The sequence below is a fragment of the Tinamus guttatus genome, unplaced genomic scaffold (assembly GCF_059628265.1).
Source record: "Tinamus guttatus ecotype Peru unplaced genomic scaffold, ASM5962826v1 Tinamus_guttatus_pri_ptg000245l, whole genome shotgun sequence".
Lineage (NCBI taxonomy): Eukaryota > Metazoa > Chordata > Aves > Tinamiformes > Tinamidae > Tinamus > Tinamus guttatus.
In genome coordinates this window covers 583,523-603,631 of record NW_028288779.1, presented here as the reverse complement: position 1 = coordinate 603,631, position 20,109 = coordinate 583,523, and the positions used below count along the sequence as shown (strand labels likewise).

At 38.5% G+C, this 20,109-nt stretch overlaps 1 protein-coding gene across 1 annotated transcript in view; it reads right to left on the bottom strand.

Moving 5' to 3' along the window:
* The window catches only part of UPF2 (UPF2 regulator of nonsense mediated mRNA decay), a 50,818-nt gene extending 34,623 nt beyond the window's left edge, over nt 1–16,195 (bottom strand). Inside the window, exons 1-6 of the mRNA XM_088526317.1 lie at nt 16,116–16,195; nt 11,191–11,570; nt 9,356–10,135; nt 4,090–4,250; nt 2,978–3,175; nt 2,563–2,712 (exon numbers count right to left, since the gene is read on the bottom strand). Of these exons, the coding sequence (XP_088382443.1) occupies nt 2,563–2,712; nt 2,978–3,175; nt 4,090–4,250; nt 9,356–10,135; nt 11,191–11,552 (1,651 nt within the window). The 5' untranslated portion in view covers nt 11,553–11,570; nt 16,116–16,195. The remainder of the gene's footprint in view (nt 1–2,562; nt 2,713–2,977; nt 3,176–4,089; nt 4,251–9,355; nt 10,136–11,190; nt 11,571–16,115) is intronic.
* Nucleotides 16,196–20,109: the final 3,914 nt, after the last annotated feature.

The window sequence follows — 20,109 nt, the reverse complement described above, 5'->3', positions numbered from 1 at the left end:
CTTGCTAGGAAGTATGCACTTGAGAAAACTGAGATCCAGGTGGTATCTTATCTCCCTCCATCTTGAGCAGAGCAGGAAAAATAGGAAGAGAACCTGGAGCTCTGCAGAAGTAATGGAAGTCGTCCAACAGCTACTGCCTGCCTGGAGTCTGTACCTGTTCTCCCCTTCTCTTTTTACTTCTCCTCCATAATTTAGCTTAATCCCTCTGCCAGTGAAACCCACACTCCCAGGTTATCACAACTGAAAACACTGTTCTTAAGTCTTGCATTCAAAACCCTACAATACCTCATGCATCCTCTCTTTTTATCCTGAAAACTCATATTGATCTCAGAATATTATGGTTTATATTTTTCAGAATATCTTAACAAAAGATGTTCATTCTTCACTGGCTTTCCCCATAATGCTACTACTAATTTACCTCAAATATACATACTCAAAAATTTTCAGCTTATATGAACAAGTTAACACTGCATATTGCAGCTGAAAGACACTTAACTACCCTAATTTCAAATCAAAACAAGTTTTCATTATGAAGAGTAAGGATGGGAGGGAGGAGAGTTAATCAGCTATGCCTCAAATGGACATACATCACAGAACCTGTAACAATGTCTCGCTTCAGATCTTTACTAATTATGTGTACCTGGTACTGCCAGTTGAAAGCATTCAGAATGCGACAATAGAATTCACTGTTTCACTGCATTTCAAGTAAGGCTTTCACAATGCTGACTTTTAGCCTAGTTTTCTGAGGAAATGACAGCAAATGCCATCATAAAAGCTGTATTTCCATCAATTACTTCTGAAGCAAATCTGACAGAGAAATAAGTCTGAAAAACCCAGTTACTACTTGTTTCACAAAATAAGCTGATGAATCAAGGCAGACATGAAGCAATAGTTCTCCCTCTTAAAAAACCTTACACCATGAACCAGATGGCATTACCTTCATAAGCTATAAGGTGATAGGCTATTTTTAAGGGCTGGCTGTTTAATGACAAAAGAATTCTCATTCTGATACATTTTAAATCAACCTTTCTGATGAGATTTTGTTTAATAAGTCAATAGCTGCTTCTAAAGAAAAAAAAAAAATCCAGTATTGATGGTCAGCATTTTGCAGTGTCACAAAAGTTACTCTACCTGTTGCAATGAAAAGCATGAGCAATCCTTCCTATACATTTGTACGCATGCAGACTGGCTTCCCTCACTTAAGCATTTCTCAGGGTCTTACCCTCATATATTTAGCTTTGTCTTCATTTTGCATTTGCAAAGCCGCACAGACCACCATAGCCCTGGCCTTAAGTCCCATTTATCTAGCAGGGATGGTGGTGATGGCTTTACAGTTGATGATCTTGAAGGTCTTTTTCAACCATAATGGTTCAATTATTCTATGATCTAGCTTCTAGCACACAACAGTCATGTAACTTGAAAGACCAGATGCCCTAAAATGCATCTATCATCAGCAGAGAGAGACTGGCATTTCAGAGGTTGCTCAAGATGTTCAAACCAGCAGACCCATGGATCAGCTTGTTTAGATGAATCTATGCTTTAATCACTGATGTAGTCTTCAAGCCCTAAACTCCTTTGCTGTGAACTCTATGACTTCAAACTTTTGACTTCAACTTCTTGGCTTTTAAAGCTCAATGCAGTTTCAAGCAAGATGATTAGATATAAAAAAGAGAATTTTTATCTGATCTCATCATTTTATACCAGAGAACCTCCATCCTGCAGACTTGATACGTGATGTTTTTGCGTTCTGGGCAGAGATGAGCTTCCTGCTTCAGAAATCAAAGGACAAACTGCACTGATCCTTGGTAATACAAATGAATATTGCAGAAAATGCATCTGTTGCCCCTCCATCAATTTGGCTCCTCAGTTGATGCTGCTTTCAGTAGGTTTCCAAAATTCAGCAGCACAGCAAAGTCTCATAACTCTCAAAAGAAATTCAATACACATTTTGCTGCTGTTCCCCCTAGTAAGTTTAACATTGACGTAGATAGTACAGGTGTAAAATCTGTAGCATTTCATGTATATTTAGAAGAACACACAAGGTCTAACCAGATTCCTCTATAAAGCCAAACCATGAAAAATCTGTTACTGACCACGATGAACAAGGAGGAAAAGCAAGCTGAATCAGATTTTAAGATGAGTTACAAATAAAAAACATATTTTACTTGTACTTTGAACCTATACTTGATACATTTTTAAATGTACCATACATGTTGAGAAGTCATGCACAAATACCTACATACTGCTTTGTAGTCACTTTTCAGAGGGGCCTCTACATTTGTCTGTTTTAGAAAGTGATACAAAGGAATCTAGTAACTTTCACTAAATAAAGCTCAGTACAATAATTTTCACTAGTATGCGACTGTCTTGCTAGGTCAAAAAAACATTCAGCTTAAGATGAATAGGAAGCAAGAAGCAGATGCCTAAGCAATTCCTAGCAGCTAGAGTTAAAATAAAATAAAAATCTTCTTGAAGTATCTATTTATTTAGTGACCAACACCAGGTCCAATGAACAGCTGCAAAGCAGAAAGTAACAAAGAATTCCTAAAACCATCTTTTTACCTTGTTCATCAAGAAGCTTCTTTGTAAGATCTTCTGCCTCATCTCCACAGTCTAACTCCAGGGGATCATCATTAATATCCAAATTCTCTAGCTCCAACTCCAAATCTTCATTCCCAGGTGCATCCTTATTATCTTTGGCATCTTTTGAATCTAGTTAAAAGTTAAGCAAAAACAAATTACTAAGTACGCTCAGTCTTTACTGGAACACAGGATGACTCATGCAGCTAAAACTACATACCATACTCAGATAATCCCTATCCCACACATTTCCTTCCCTAAAAATTCACCTGGCTTGGTGTACTCTTCTGACCACTAAAAATTATTTCATTAGAGATGCATTATTTCCATGCAATTTGCACATCTGTTGGACAAGATATGTTAAAAGAAGACTCAAAAAAATACGCGTGCATTTTACCTCTTGACTCATCCTTGCTGGAATCCTTGTTCTGGGAACACCTTTCATTATCTTTAAACAAAATTGCTGGTACAAAAGCCTTTAAATCAATGAGATTCTCATAAAAATTTCTAGCATCTTCGTCTTCCCAGATACCGCCCTCCAGGTCATACTCTCCAGGCTTGCCAGGTGTGAAAATGTCAATACCAGGCCCATGCTCTGCAAAAAAAAAAAAAAACGCAGTGAAACCGTTAGAAAGTGATTTCCACAAAGTTTTACACCTTAAAAAGAAAGATACCAATAAAGGGAGAAAAAAACACAACAACAAAAAAAACACACCTTTAAAGTCATCCTAATCCATTTTTACTACCCTTAGACCCACCATTTATTATAGCATGGATCTTGATATGTTTTTAATAATGTGATTTTAATGTTATATGCATCAAGGTTTCCAAAAATTGTAAATTTGACACTGTCAGAAAAAGACAGTATCAGTACGAAAGCTGAAACAAGGAAAATTAATGAATACATTCTGTGGTATTAGAACAAAAAGCTGCAACAGACCTAACCACATTAGTATAAAAAAAGTCAACCACTGTGAGCATGACAAATGGTATCCCATTAAGTTCCTCTGTTCTTAAAGTGCAATATTTGAAATCAGGGCATTCAAGAAAAAGATTTTATTAGGCTCAATATCACTTTGATAAGATATCAATAATGTCTCTGTAAATCTAAAATTTGAAAGTCATTCACTTTGCAAATTAAACAACTAGGGAGGTTGTTACAGAGAGCCACCTAGTGGCTTGTCACAACAGTATCTTCCTGCTCACAACATCATCGTGATTCAAAACAGTCTTCAAATTAAGTTTTTTGACAATATCTGATCATAAAACTCTAGGATATATTAGCTTTTTAAGTATTAAAGAAAATCTTTGCATTATTTAATAGAATGTAAATTGAAAAAAAATAGCTTTTATTTTCCGTTCATTCCTCTATTACCTGCAAAGTGTTAAAGTTTCCTTTAAAGGGAACGCCCTAACCAGAAGAAATCAATGGGAAGAACACCTCAGCAACAGTTTTTTGGCCACCCCTCCCTCCAGTGCCCTGCTGACTTGCTTTGGAAGATGGCCTACCCTCGGGTGTTGGCTTGTCTTGGGGAAGGTCAGGCATATTTTCGTCCAAAAGATCAGCCAGAGATTGAGAATTTGCCAGCAGCTTCTGATAGGACATTGCAAACTCCTCATATTGCTTGTGCCGATCTTCGCTCAGCTCTCCTTTGGAGTGAAGAATGCGCCTACATGGATCAAATTTTAAGAGTGCAGTTAGACAACCTTTTTCATTAAAATATTTAAGCTATAATTAACCATAACCAACCCCTCCACTGAGCAAAGCCAACTTTCCCCCCGCCAAGAGAATTTTGCAACAGCAAAACAGTGGTAACAGCAAAATTTGGGGTAATGCTTTTCTCCCCAACAGTACCAAATTATCATTTCCAACATAACCAAGTGCAATACAGTAAGAGATGCTCTTTGGATATCCAAAGACAAAGGTTATCTGAAAAGGAAAAAAAAAAAATCTTTTTTTTCTTAGAAGGTGTCATCTGCACTTAAAAAAAAGACAACTCCTGCAGCAAGAACACTTTCGACTAGCATGCAGGGTGAATAAAAGCTGTTTTGCATCCATAATAATGTTTTCATATTGCTCATATGAGTAACTGGACAACCACCACAGGGTTAAGAATAGTGGCACATTAAGATGAATCCATTAATTTTCCCAAGAAATTATTCCAAGACTAGCTTTCAGTTGGAATTAAGAGAAGTTATATTTGTTTTTTTCCTTCACATGCACTGATTTCATGATACTATCTAACAGTAGTTTTACATTGTCATGTTTATTTTTTTTAATTGAAATCCATTTATACTCTTTCAAATATGAGTTTTTTTTTTCAAAAACACTGCTTAGAAGTACTCTACGCAGACTGAAGTCATTTCACAATTACATACAGAACAGTACAATCATTTTCTTAGCACTTTTACAGCAATTAAGGCCAAACAACTTACGATTTCTCGATATTTTTAATCTGGCAATAAAGTGTAAAGTCTCACTTATTTTAAATATTAGATAGTTCAAAAATGTTTCTCATATACTTTCAAAAAAGGTAAACATTAAATGCAAGTAATTGCTTTGATATAATTTAGTTACTATTTAGTCACAGTAGTTACTATGTCTGCAGGTTACAGACCTATCTTTCATTTCTGAAAGGCAAATCTTAATCTCAATTTGCAAATGCTTCCCTTTTACTCCCTACTTTATTGGCTTGCACTGATGATTAACTCTTAGAAGATGGAAATAATCTAGAATTTCCCATTATTTTAGGGAACACAAATCTGATCTGAACACAGCTTTGGCTATACATATGCTCTTGCATTTTCTAAGGTACTTCTAACTCAAGTGTTGTAAAAAATTCTTTGGGTCTCTGAAAACTCCTGGATGAAAGCAATTCTGATTTAAAAAAAAAAAGTCTATGGTCAGTATTTTTTTTTATAGTAAACAAACTATGTCCTCCTTCTGGTATAGGTAGGATGCTATACAACTTCTAGAATTAAATACCAAAACAGTACAAAACAAACCTCTTACAATACAGGATTCCTAGAGAAGGCAGAAATACAAAGCATGCTGGATTTTAAACAAGAAAACCCCAAAACTTCCAGTACTTTGCAATAGATGTACACAACGTTTAATCCCTGATAGTACAAAGCTTTCCATAGAAGACTGTGGAAAGATTTGTCTTTTTTTTTTCTCTCGTCAGCTACATACAAAGTGGTTGCTTACTAGAGATGTTGTAGTTGGTTCCCAACTAAGGTTTCCAAAAAAGGCATCTTTCCCATCTGTAGTGTTTTCCACTCTGCATCAGTGGTTCTTGTGCAGACAAGGCAGCACAGTCAGTTCTTTCCCACTAAGGGGGTGTTCTGGATCCATTTGGGAGCTGACTACAACAGGGCCAAATTAAGTATTAATGGGCTCAGATGAAATAGGGACTTTTCAAAAGAAAGCTGACAGAATATGCTTGGCTAACAAGTCTCAGATTTGTTTTATGGTAGCTTGGATAGCGGCAGTAACATTGGACTTAATAGCTCTAACTATTGACGAATGCACCTTAAATCCTGTGCGGACATGAAGGCATCAGAACTAAAAATAATTTGAGGTGAGGTTTGAACGCCCTAATTTATGAATTGGTTGTATCATCACATTATCAGCAACGTTTCATTAACCAGTAATTACGGAACAGGATGCTTTAAAAATGGTATATATAAAAAAGTCTGTAACAGTTTAAGCAATATAATTTCAGGGATATTAAGTCTTAAATTGTTTTACTATTATGATCAATCTCAACATAAAGTCATCTTTGTATGCAACACATTCATATGGCACACAACAAAACCCCTTCGGCCTGTAGGAAAGCAAAGCCCAGCAGAGATGCCTTGTTAGTGTAGCTGCTTTTTCCCATTTAGCTCCACTTCTTGTCCCTCTTCTAAAAACCTATGTACATAATATCCAGTAGCTTGGCTTACAGACACCTGACAACTTCCCAAATGTGTCAATTTACTTGGGATTAAGGAGACACACATAAACACGTAAGTGTTAACACATGCCTTTCCATAGAGACAGCTATCCATTAAGCATATATTTAAGTTTAAATATCTACCTGCAGTCTCAAACATGGCTCTGCACTACTATATTAAAAAAAAAAAAAAAAAACACACAACTATTAAAAAAATCCACTCTGTAGTAACATTAAAACTGAGGTTCTGGTTCCTGATCCAAGACAAGTGTTAACAAATTTAAGCAAGACAAAACATACCAAACAAGCTTTAAAAAGCACAAGCCATTTCTGCCTACAACTAACAGCACTATTCAAGCTACTTGATCTTACTTTATATCTCTTTAAAGTTTTATGAAGCATTACAATGCAAGTTCGCTATTAAAAACATAGTGAATTTAGATGGATTTCTTCCATATCTAACGATCACTTTTGAAAATCCAACCTGGAAATTTAGAACCGAATTGTTCCTTTCCAACAATATGGCCTGCAAAGATCCCCGTTGTGCCCATAGCTATGTAACTAGTTAACTCTAAGGTCCTGTTGGCAAAGGGCAAGAGTTTTTCCTAATTAACTCATAGAAACCTCTGTATGTAACAATGCCTTTAAATTTTAACCAAGTAATTCAGCAGGTTACACAAGACTTGAGCTCTCACTACCATAGTAATCTACAATTAATTCAACCAGTGCATACAGCCCGAGTCATTTCACAATGGTAGTAGCTCTCCTGGCACGGATGAATTCAAGAGGTATTTATCAGAGAGAAAAAAAAAAAATCATAACCTGAACAAATGATTCTGCTGATGCACAACGGGGAGCAGCTCACTCCCTTTGTAGCTCATCAGTTCTGAAATAGTGATGGGAATTAAGGCTGTTTCTATCAGTGAAGTATCAGGTTTTGAATACGGAGGACAGGTCTTCTCAACAGGATTATTACTCTTTTTACAATCACTTTTCAAAAATCAGCAATTTAGGAAAGTTTCGGTGGAATTCACAGCCCTCTAACTAGCCAATTTCTCTCTCTGACTTCATGCCTTGCACATCCATAGCACATAACTACCTATCATATGTTAGCTATGGACAGACTGAAGCCAAATAAATCAGACAGAAAAGCCTTTTGTCATCTTGTTTCTTAAGGGAAGCCTATTCACCAACTTTTAAGAACTAAATTTTAAAAGTTAATATTAAAAAAATAGAATTATCACCCAGTGATAAATAATAATTCTTCACATTTCTTCCCTAAGACAAAGCTTTGCACCTAAATTCATACAATATTTCAAATTGGAAAGGTACCTAAGGAGTCCAGTCTCCTGCTCAAAGTAGGTCAATGATGAGAATGTTTCCCTACCAAAAACACTCAAGTTCTTTCTTCTCTTGGTCTCCACATTCTCTGGGATTATTTTCACTTAATTTCCTATCGTACAGACTTTACATAATTCACTCATCAAAAACTTAACCAGATTTTAACTATATATATATGTGTGTGTATATATACACCCACACACACACACATTAATTTTACAGAATTTTCCGAATGGTTCTGAAAGTATTTGCTTTATAAGAAGCTGGCAGAAAAAAAATACACCAGTGAACTAAATCATCGGTATTTTTTCCTTAAAAATCCTGCTTAAAAATCCCATTTTTTAAATGGATATCTATAAGCAAATGTTAAGTGATACACTGGTGGCCAATGATATGGAAACAAATTCAGTTACCCCAGTGTTTCCCACTATATCACAGTCCTGATTCGGAGTTGTATCACATTTATTAACAATTATAGTTGTTTCAGTAAAAGTATAAAAGTTTATATTTGTTAAATTAAAAAACACCAATAAAACAATCCCTGTTAAAGAAATAAGGTACTTGAAGTAATGCCTGGTCAAATGTCAGTTTACACTGCTGTGAAATGCAACATGCAACAAAGTGAAAAGGAGATCGGTACAGCAGCAAAACACCTATCTTCACAGTGGACCTAAGTGTTTAAACTCTGGGTTTGGAAACACTGGATTTCAGTGTGATATAAACATCTGGTCCTAGACTGATATTTCAGCTGAGCATTTGGATGAAGCCTGTCTACACAGCAATGCATCCACATCTGTCTACTTAGAATTCTTCCAAAAGAATGTAATAATTACAAAATTAAGACCAGCAGCTGGCTTTTAAAATAGCTCCAATAACAATTCAGGAAACTTTAAAGAAAGGCAAATAATTATTAAACAATATGGTCATGGTGGAAATTAAATCATTCAGATCTTCATTCAGATGTGTGTGCTCAGATCCTTTAATACTAATACTTCATATAGACATTAAAGGGAATATGTATGAATTTTTAATGCAAATATGCCCACATTAAAAGAGATCTTTACTCTTTAACTAGATTTTTCCTCACTATTCAATACCAGTGACAACACAGGTACAATAAAAAAAAAATAACCAAGCCAAAGCCATAGTGGCATTTTCTCCATGAAATGCATGTGGGTGGAGAAGGAGAAATCAGATTCCGCCAATGGGAAAAAGACAAAAACAGCTGAGAAAGAAGAATTACTTTCAAGCCTCAAGACTGTTTCTCTCCCCCCCGCCCAACCCCCTTTAAAATGTATTTGGAGAGTCTCACTTTGTTGTTGTTTTTGACCATTCAAAGCATTACTCAAGAGTGTTGTTTTGAAGATATACTGCAGGACATACTTCACACACCACTAACATGGACCTTTGTCTGGTGACAAATTCTGAAACAAGTTTAGGCATTTCATAATTAAATATTTTTTCTCCATAAATTAAAAGCAACATTTAAGTGTCACCTGTTTTGTCTTTCAATATTTTGTAGCTCCCTGTGGTCCCTTTTCAGGTGTTTGGTCAAAGACGTAAAGTATTCCTTCAACAAATTCTGGAAGGGCTGTTGTTTCTCGGGGCTAATTATCTCACTAGGAGGAAAGCTCAAGTTAAACTTCTCTGCAGCAGTTTTTACTTTCCTTGGTACCAAACCAGCAATATCATCTCCACAGTGCCGACAAAAGCTGATAACCACAGAAACATGAGTGTGGGATTCTCGATCAGCGTTAATAATATTTTTAAGCTGTTCATAGATTAAAGACAGACCTTCCTTGTCAGTGAAGATCCCAACTATTGTCAATTCTGCAATGAAACGCAAATCAGTTCTTAACTTGGTGATGTTGGGAGTCTTTTCCTCTTTCCTTGCTTCAAAATGTTTTTTCCAAGCCTGAAGTAATGAAGGAGCAAAATCAGCATAGCGCTGGTGAAAGAGGGAACACAAGTGCACAGCACAGTTCACGTCTGATATTTTCAGTTTAGCTTCCACAATTGAAGCTACTGCTTCTGCAATGTATTTGCTTAAATTTAAGCTATTGAAATCATGGGACAAGGAGTCCCTCTGTTGCTCCGTGATCGTTTTTAGCTTCTTAACAAAAGCTGTGTTCTTCTTCAGACTGGAGTCTAGTCTGCTAAAGAAGTTTTCCTCCGGTCGATTGTCTGGTGCATTCTGGTTTTTGCTACGAAGTTCTTTTCTTGCTTGATGGCGTTCCCAAGCCTCCTGATGGAGCTGATGTGCTTCTTCTTTTTCTCTAAAAAAAAAAAAAAAAAAAAATTACTAATTTTATTGCAGAACTTGATTTTCAGGTTAACTTTTTTTCAGAATAACAAAAATTATTTTATTATTTTGTTACTTATGTTTTTTTTTCAGAGTAACAAAAATTTTTCAGAATTTCTAGAATGTTTGAAACCCAGTAGCTCTAAATCCAGGAGTTATAAACACAAGTTTTATCTGTTATTCTAAAATACTCCTATATTTAACAAGTTAATTCTAATAATCTAATGCATCTGTTTCAGTAAACTAATTTTTTTCTGCAAAAAGCAAGTCCCACTTTCTACAAAACAGAATTTCAAAGATTTCTATGCAGAACATTTTAATCTCAATACACCTACAAAATATAAACATAAGACTCCCTCCATTACTCCAAACTGAGATATCTTTTGATGTTACTGTTTTATAGTTAAAAAAGTAACAAAAAATTCTTCCTCCAGATCACTAAAACTGCAAGATATAGCTAGATTTCATATATAATATTAATGTCACTTGTAAGACTGAAGGTATTTCACACACAAAAATGACCAGAATCTTGGTTTTATTGTTCTAAATATATTATTTTCAACACTGCAGCTCCTTTTGATAACATACTAAGACATATTGCCTTGGTAAGATCATAAACTGAACTTTTGAACTACATTCTTTGCCTGACATCCAGACATCAACTGTCTGTGACTGATTAAAAATAAACTACAGCAATCACACCCAGTAGGTTTGCTCCCGTTATGCTCTCTGGGCCTTTTTGACCCTGCATTCCCATGTTAAGGACACTAACACTTCTCCATCTCAAAATAAAGCATACTTTATTCAACCATTTCTGTGCGTTAGATGGTTACAAGGAGATTACAAGGAGAACACCAGTGAAAAACCCAGCAGTAACACAGGTTAACCATGCAGCAGTCAAAAAGCGTACTTAGTTAATCATGTAATATTTATAATACTAGGCACGACTCATAAATAATTCCAGCAGTTCACCTATAAACATAGCCCACAATCCTCACAGGACAGCTAAACCATGAGAAAGTGACTTACTTGAGTTGAGCAGCTGCTTCTTCTTGTTGCCGTTTAACTTCCTCCTCTTGCTTCTTTTTCTCTTCCTCTTCAAGTTTCTTCTTTTCTTCTTCTTCTTTCTTCTTTTGCTCTTCTTCAGCCTTTACTTTATCCTCTTCTTTTTTCTTCCTCTCCTTGTCTTCTTTTTTCCTTTTTTCCTCTTCCAGTTTTTTCTTTTTATCTTCAGGAACCTTTAAAGTCTCTCTCTTCATTCCAACCTTGACATCATCTTTTGGCTTCTCCCTGGTGCTCACTGGTCGCCTTTCACTAAAATCTTTGTCTTTATTATTTAATGAAGATTCTTTTTCTTCCATATTGGCTGTTTTTTTTCGCTCAGCTGGCATTGCGTTACCCAGGCAGGTCTGCAGAATCACAGAAAGGAAACTATGTTTAGCTTGCTCTTAATACAATAAATTCACTTTCACAGCCCACCCATAATCGCTTAGTTCTTAACTGAATACAATAATTAACAAATACTTGATTCATCAGAAAAAAAAAATAGTCCAGGTAGTAGGCAACCTGGAACTAAGGAATAAGCCTAATAAGAGGTTTCGAAAACCAATTACCTTGTTACAATGCTCCAAATTATAATGCTTAGCTCAATATAAAAGCGAAGGTGAAAGACTCACAGTTTCCAATTTAAATTACAATGATTACCCAAAAATATTGTCTAAATATAATGTAAAGTTATCTTCAACATGAATTGCAAAGTATTTGAAGCTTCTACAGCACTAGGAATAGAAGATACTGGAACATAAATCAGGAGAACATATCAAAAACAAACAAAAAAGGAAAAAAAATCATTTATAAAATAGTTTCATTGTCAAAAATTGAAAACTTAATTCCCCATGACTTATATTCTATGTTACTGTAAACACATTCATCTCACAAACCTTTCTAGACACCTCCTAAGAATATTCCAACCTTGTACAGTTGTGTTTAGGATCATACAATAATTCAGAGAGATTCTATGTCCTGTTCAGGGCAGGATCAGCTCTGGGGTTGCTCTGGACTTGCACCAGTCCAGTCTTGAAAGCCTCCAAGGAAGGAGGCTGCACAATCTCTTTGGACAAATGGTCCAATGCTTGACTACCCTCAGCGTGAAAAGTTCGTCTTTAGTTCACTCTCCTCACCCTTGCCCAAATTTCTCAAATATTGCAAGCATTCTTCCCTAGAGCACGAGTACCAGCACAGTATAAGCCTTCCTGCCCCCAGGACAAATGAAAATAATTGAAACGTTACAATCAAGAGTTATCAAAAATACTGATTTGCATCTTTCTAGTCATTTATTTTTCTCCCATAAGGCTTGTAGAAGTTTTATCATCTTTGGGATTTCTAGCCTTCTATTCTGTGTTTGCATTTGGCTCAGAATCCAAGAGTTAATAGTATATTGAATAAAAAAAGGACAGAATCATGGAATAATTTAGGTATGAAAGGACCTCTGAAAATCATCTAGTTCAACACACTTCTCAAAGGAAGTGCAATTAGATGAAGTTGCTCAGAGTTTGGTAGAGTTAAGTTTTTAATATCTCCCAGAACAGATATTTCACAGCCTTTCCATGCCCCCATTCCAACACCCCAGCACCCACATGATGAAAAAGGTTTTTGTAATATCATAATGGAATATGCCAAGTTCCAGCTTGTGATTTTTGCTCCTTGTCTGTGCAACCTTGAGAAGAACCTGGTTTCATCTTCTCCATTCCCCTTCTTATAGCGGTAGACCTCCCTTTCTCTTCTTATGGTTGGAGAATTCAAGTCCTCTCAGCCTCTCTTCAGGCATCTTGTACTTCCACCCCAAGTGTCTCGGTGGTCCTCCTGAGTCTACTGCACTGGATCAATGCATGTCTCATGCAGTTGCGGCCTCTCTGGTACTTAGCACCCAGATGTGATCCTGCAAGTCTGTAAAAGAGGGGAAGAATCTCTTCCCACAACCTGCTGGATAACTCTTGCATATAGAGTCCAGAACACAATTAGTCTCCTTAAAGCAAGGATGCTCTGCTGGACACTCATATGCAGGATCAGAGAGGGCCAGACAAGACTGAAACAGCCCATAGAGCCACCCAATACATGAGCAGCACAAATTTATATTGAGTTAAGCACATATGTTGCATGCAAAAAAATCTCCTAGAGAAGCATTGCTCGACTTTATTCCTAATACTTGCTCAATTCCCAATTACCACTCCTATCACTGTATAACTTCTACATTTCATTCACACAAAAATTAATAAGACAGAATATTCAGATAGAGTAAAAGTTGAAAGTTTTCTTCAAATAAAAAGAAAGCAGTGAAGCCTTATCAATGGAGAATGTATTAATGATTTGGTCTCTGTAATAGCAACTGGCAACAGTACCAATGAAAAGATGTTTCGTGCACTCATTTGTTATGTAGATTTAAGTGGTTTCAGTTACACAAGTACTAACAAATTTGTTAGTACTCTTTTTAGTCTACAACCAGAAGTTAAATAGGGCCTGGTGCTCAAAGATCCATCCAGAAGATTCAAACCATCTAAATATTTTGTTTGAAACTCAGCAGTAAAGTTCATTAATAGTTTGTCACTGATCTTTTCTCACTCCGAGTACATACTGGAAGTTGTACAGGTTCAAGTCAGCTACAGTAGCTCTGTATATAAAGGCTTTCAAAGCTTTAACATTCAAACATTGCTTTAAGATCACATAAACAAGACTATATCTGTGAAAGTCTTTGCATGGGACTCCGTAAGATAGTTTTATTAAATTTAAAGGTTTATGGTCACCAAGAAGCCTATTAAACACAAAAACAAAGCAATATGTTCATTTGGAAAAAAAAAAAAAAAGTGTTATATTCTGAAAGATAAAGTTCTGCTTAAGTTTAAAAGGAAAACACTGGAGAAGATGGTTGTTTAATTAAAGAAATACTGAAAAACAAACAAACAACCCCAGCACATTATGATTTCAATACTCGAGGTTTTATCTTTGTTCCCTACATGCTGTTCATTGAGCAACTTAATGGGGAATAAAATGACGGGGGAAGAAGGGAGAAATCAGCTACACATGCAATTTTTACCATCATGGTCACTTACTAAAAAACAGTTTTCACCATTAGAGGGTGAATACTGAATAAGAGAGGTAAATAAGAAGGTGAATATCACTTACAGAAACTCAGAATTCTGTTTTAAAGGAACATTCCATATTTACTTTTATAAAAGCAAGAGAGAGTGGATTGGATAGAGAAAGAGAATTGAGCAAAATCAGGCACATTTCAATTTTGATCCCAAAGCAACAGCACTGCTCCCTCCCTGCCATGAACATTGGTGCTACAGAAACCTACTTTCCAGCGGATTTCTATCATCTATCACAGAATAAAAATGCATTGCAATACTCCGTGCCGCCCACTGGGTATCTCTGCATCTAGCAGCTACTGACTACATGGAGCAGCCAGCGTGGTGGCTGTCACCAAGCTGCACACACTGATTCACTGCTCCGGACACCCGTGCCAAGGGAGCACAGACAGAAGCGAGTTGTTCACCGAGTGCCGCTGCTGCCTTCGCTCAGTGCAAATGTTAATTTGTTTTCCTTCTCCTCAACTGCTGATTATCACAAGATCTCTAGAAAGGTTATCCCACTGAAACTTCCAGCTGTCTGATCTGACTGAACCCGGCCAAAAGGTTCAGAAGTTAAAAGACACAGAAGGAAAGAAGCAAACGGAGAGACAGCACACCATTAAGTCTCAGTTTCACAGGAAACCTATGGAAAAAAGAGACAGGCTGAAGATACACAGTTAGGTTCAAATAAGGGAATGGCAAGGAGTTATCAAAAAAAAAAAAAAACTTTCATTTAGTACCTAATACTTTTCTGAGTTACTGGTGAAAACGAGAGAAGGCAAAATGAACTTCAGAAACCAACAGAGCAGAGGAATTAGTGCTTCACAGATCAAAAATAGACCAGAGGTGACAGAGAGAAGACACAAGTTCAACATGCTCTTGGAGTCTGTTATCAGAATCTATACAGTTATTGAGAAGTTCTGTATATGCAGCACATTAGTTTCATCACCCAGAGAGATTATTTCCCTAGTGAAAAAATATATTATTTTTTCTAATATTATTTCCTGCCGAAACTGAAGCTTAATTAAACACTACTTATTGCTTTTCAATTCATATTCAGTTTTTCACATCAATATCATTTTGTGAAAACACGATACAATTATACAACATTTAGCAGAAAAATACTGACATAAAGGCTTATTCTCCAGGCACCCAAGGAGTTAGTACACGGTATTAAAGACCAGTATCGTTACCGTAACTGCCATTCAGAACACAAGCACAAAAACCACCACTACCTTGTCCTGAGCTGCTTAGTTCTCTCACATCAACAAAAACAGATTATCACAGAGAACATCCGTGATTTGGAATCTCACAAACACAAGTATGGGAGGCAAAACATCACGGTATAAGCATCACATACAGAGAAAAAAACGACTGTTTTACTAAACTTTCCCCCACTGTTTTTGTACTGCTATTAGAAGTCGGCTTAGCCGCCTAAACAATCCTTTATGCAGCTGTTTTACAAAATGGGTTAGGGAGATAACGAGCGTACGCGGGAGCTCCCGGCGACACGCTTTTTAACGGCGGCGAAACCTGTCCGTTACGCCTCCGACCTTCCTCGGCACGTTAACACTCCTCAGAACCGAAACGCGACAGACGCTTCCTTTAACGCCGAGCACAATACGAAAAGCAACGCACAGCGAACCCGCGCGCGGCCCGCGGGCCGCTCGGGCGCCTCTCCGGCCCCGCGGCCACGGAGCTGCCCCCGCCGCGCGGCCCTGCCCACAGCGGGCCGCCCCGCAGCGCCGGGGCCGCCTCACGCCGCGTCCCCCGGGCCGCCCCGCAGCGCCAGGGCCGCCTCGCGCCGCATCCCCCCCACTCCGGTACCTGCGCGCGGGGCCGACATGAGCGCGGCCTCTGGGAGCGCCGCCACCGCCCGCCCTGGCGCGCGAGGACCCCGCGCTCCTCGCGCCTCGCACCGCCCTTTTCGGCCGCCCCGCCACCCTGCCTGAGCCGCCGCGCCGCCGCTTCCCCACCAGACTGCGCCACTCGCCCTCCTCTCCAGCGCGCGGCACCGAAAGCCAACGAGGAGTCACCTACCCGCGCCGCGGCCGCTGCTGCGGGCCGCTCGTCCAGCGGTGGATTCCGGAGGCCGGCGTCAGGCAGCACGGCGGGCAGCCCCTGGCGGGGTCCTACGAGCGGACGGCCCCCACTCGCGCTACCGGGGGCTGCGGAGGCGGAAGTGGCCGAGGGCGGGGAAGGGATTTGCGCCCGACCCGCTGCGGCGGTTCTTCGCCGCCTGACGTCACCGCCGTGACGTCACCCGGCGGCGGCGAGAGGAGCGGGAGCCGGGGGTGCCGTTTGCCCGGAGGCGAGGGGGAAACGTTTCTCACCCCGGTCGTTGTTAACACAAACACGCTTAAAAGCACGGTTTTGAGTGAAAAAAAAAAAAACAGGGTATCTGTGGCACTTTCCCCAAAATAGCTTCAAAATGATGTTTTAAAGCAATTCTGCACTCCCTTTGGTGATCTCTCCCCCCGATTTTGGAGAGTTCCTCTCTTAATTAGACTGGAAACGATCCTGCCTGCCTAGAGTACCAAGAGGGAAACCTGGGTTTTTACGTCTTTAGTCCTCACCGTGATGAAAAAAATAATGACCATGACCTAATGCTGAGTTAAATCACGTGGTTAGGTAATGTTATGGATGTTCTCTATTGTATTTTATAGTATAGCATATTATTTCTAATGGACAATTAGCAGTAGTAGTAGGATAGTAGTTTTTAAGTAGTTAAAGCTCCAAGTCTCTTTCAAGTCTGTGTATCAAACTGGCATGTATGTTAAAATGTTAATGTAAATATAATAATCATTCTGATTTAATATTTCTAGAAGAAACAGCCAGACACTAAAGCATCAAAAGTTCCACAGAAACTTAAGGAAAAAATTCTTAACAGTGAGTGTGACAGAGCCCTGGAACAGGCTGCCCAGAGAGGCTGTGGAGTCTCCTTCTCTGGAGATCTTCCAAACCCGCCTGGATGCCACCCTGTGCCACGTGCTCTGGGTGTCCCTGCTGGAGCAGGGGGGTTGGACTAGATGATCTCTGGAGGTCCCTTCCAAACTTAAGCATTCTGTGATTCTATGATTCTGAGCAGTGTTTGCTTGAGTCTGATTGCCCCTGGATGATGCCTTGAAGGGAGGGGAGCCGTAAGCCATAATTAAGCAAAATTCAAGTTGTTGAATTACATGGATGATCTGACCTGATACCAAAACGAGTCACCAAAAATAACCATCTCATTTTCGGATTCCCAGTGTGAGTTGGCAGAATGAACTGCAAAATTCCGGTATCTCCACCCTGTGCTCCTGCGGTGGCAGTACTGCTGTCTGGATATGTGGAAGCATTTATAGTTGTTAATTTAGTTGTACAAAACCTCCAAATTGACATGAAAGGCTCATAATCGGCGAGTCTGGCCAAGCTTGACTATCATCCCGCTCTAAATTAGCCCAAACCCAAGAAAGAAAGCCCACTCCGCACAATCCAGAATTTAAGGATATGAATCTGGTGCAGAGTTGACATTGACAATCCCGATCCCTTTTCCAAGCACTGAGGTTTCCAATAGGAGTCTTTCCATAGTCACAGCAGTGGTTACACCCCCCAACAAGTGCACAAAAATACTCAACATGGCATCAGTCCCGGGCCTGCATGTGCATAACGAGGTTATTCAGCAGTTAAAGCCACCTTTTATTCACAGGCAAGAGGGTGCCCAAATTTAATACCCTGTTTACTGTGTAACGAGGCAGAGTTTTAGGTCTCCTCTGCCAACTGTTACAGGACCAGACAGGTTTTTTTTCCATAACAGAGCTCCTCGCCTTTCCTGTTGTTCCTCCTTCTTCCTTCGTTGCTTATTTTTACAGACACTTTTAAAAATCTCTTTTTGGAAAAGTTTATTAATGCATGTTTGAAAGGCTGAAGTCATGCTTGTTGTTTACATAGATCATCCAAGTGTCCTTGCTATCCCAAGATTTTCTGTACTTTCCAAATCAGGTTGATTTACTGTGATGATTAACTTGATTTAACACAATGGAGAAGATCCATGTGCTTTAAAAAAAAAAAAAGGGCAGAGAGAGAGGAAAAAAAAAAACAGAAAAAAAAAAAAGAGAATGGGAGATTAAATGTTGGTGCTGCCAAAGCTGTTTTGTTCCAGTTTGAAAAGGCAGGCTCAACATTATCTTTGGTTTAGATTTCAGTTTTCAGTTTTGAAAGAAAACAATAGCTCCTTCTTTACTATTTCCAGAGACCATCCCACATTCCCCACCAACCACAGCTATACTGGAACTGTCTTTTGCAAAGGCCATGCAAGTAAATCTTGTTTTACCTTGCTCTGGCAGGTCAAAACCCTATTTCTTATGGATTACCTGTTTCATAGCTAGGTGCCTACTTACAAACTGATAGAGCTTTCCCACTAATCAAAAGATGTCCTTGCTTGAGTCTCAGATATAAAGTGCCTCTTCTCATTTTTTAATTCTTCAAGCTCTTCTTTCCAACTTTTTCAATGTTTCCTGAATTACCAGTGCAAAACACGGACACAATGTTTAGCAAGCAGTCACATTAACATCAAGTTAGAATCTGTGTGTGTACTCAATATTGCCTTGTAGCCAAAACAGTTTTTGCGTTCCCATCTGCTTTATTCCCATAGTTTTCACAGATTAGTTACGATCACTGTTTCCCAAGAAGGGACTACATTTTAGTGGACATTTTGTTTTCTTTTGTTTTTCCCCAGGTGTCTAAGTTCACACCTGATTCTGTTAAAATAATCTCATTTGCTTACGTATGAGACAAGCATGAGATTCAGATCCAAGACATCCCTCACCTCCAGCTGACAACTTTGTTGGGATTTACCTACTTTTTGGGAAGTGTGTCCAGGTTGGTAATAATTACAGCAGCGTCAGGGACTGCAATCCCTTTTGAATCCCTTTAGAAATACTCCCAGTTGATGACAAATTTTCTGTTAAAAATATTGTAAGTTTAGTTCCAATGGGTGGACAGTTTTATACTTGATTTTGAACCATTCCTAATTTCTCGGCCAGGGCCTTTTGGGCCTTTTTAATATCTCAGGAACCAAAGGCAAGGAAAGAGCTCTGCTATTGCCCCAGATGTAGTTACAGCAGTTTTGCCATCTGTAGCCGTATCCCAGGGAAGATGCTGATGCTGGCAAGTCTGCAAAGTAACATTCAGTGCTTTAAATCTCAGTCGACTGAACTTTGAATCTCTAAACTAAAAAGATTGATTTGGTATTTATCCCATGAGCCTGTGCTTAGGGCTGATTAAAGCAGTAAGTGAACCTATATATACAAACATTCAATTACTTCCCTGGATCAAGAGTCTGTTATTGAACCACCTCCTTTAGTTTCTTCTAAACATTTGGTAGCATTAGCTTTATCATTTAGATGTTTAATATTTAAGACCTCTTCCTGTCAGTGCTAACTTAGAAGAGAAATATTCAATTCGTGTTCTGTCTGCTTTAAGGCAAAAGCATTATATCTGCTATTTGACAAATATTTGCTTAAGAACTGTGGAAAAGTATTTCAACATGTGATCTGTCTGCAGTATTTCAAGTGCAGGACAGAAATATTGGATTATATCAAGCTTTTCTTCCTTTTTATTGTCAACTTAGCTGTACCGTGCATGTGATGCAGCAACATTATTTTCAAGTTCCCTTGTCCTCAATATACATTAAAAAATAAGACCAGAAGGCACATTTCTACTGGGCTTTGCCCTATTGGCCGTACATTAGCTGTCCAATAGCACTATCCATTCTCTTTCTTTGCAGCATTAAAGGTCATTTGCTCCTTTTTCCTCACAAATTGGCTTTTACAGATCTGCATAA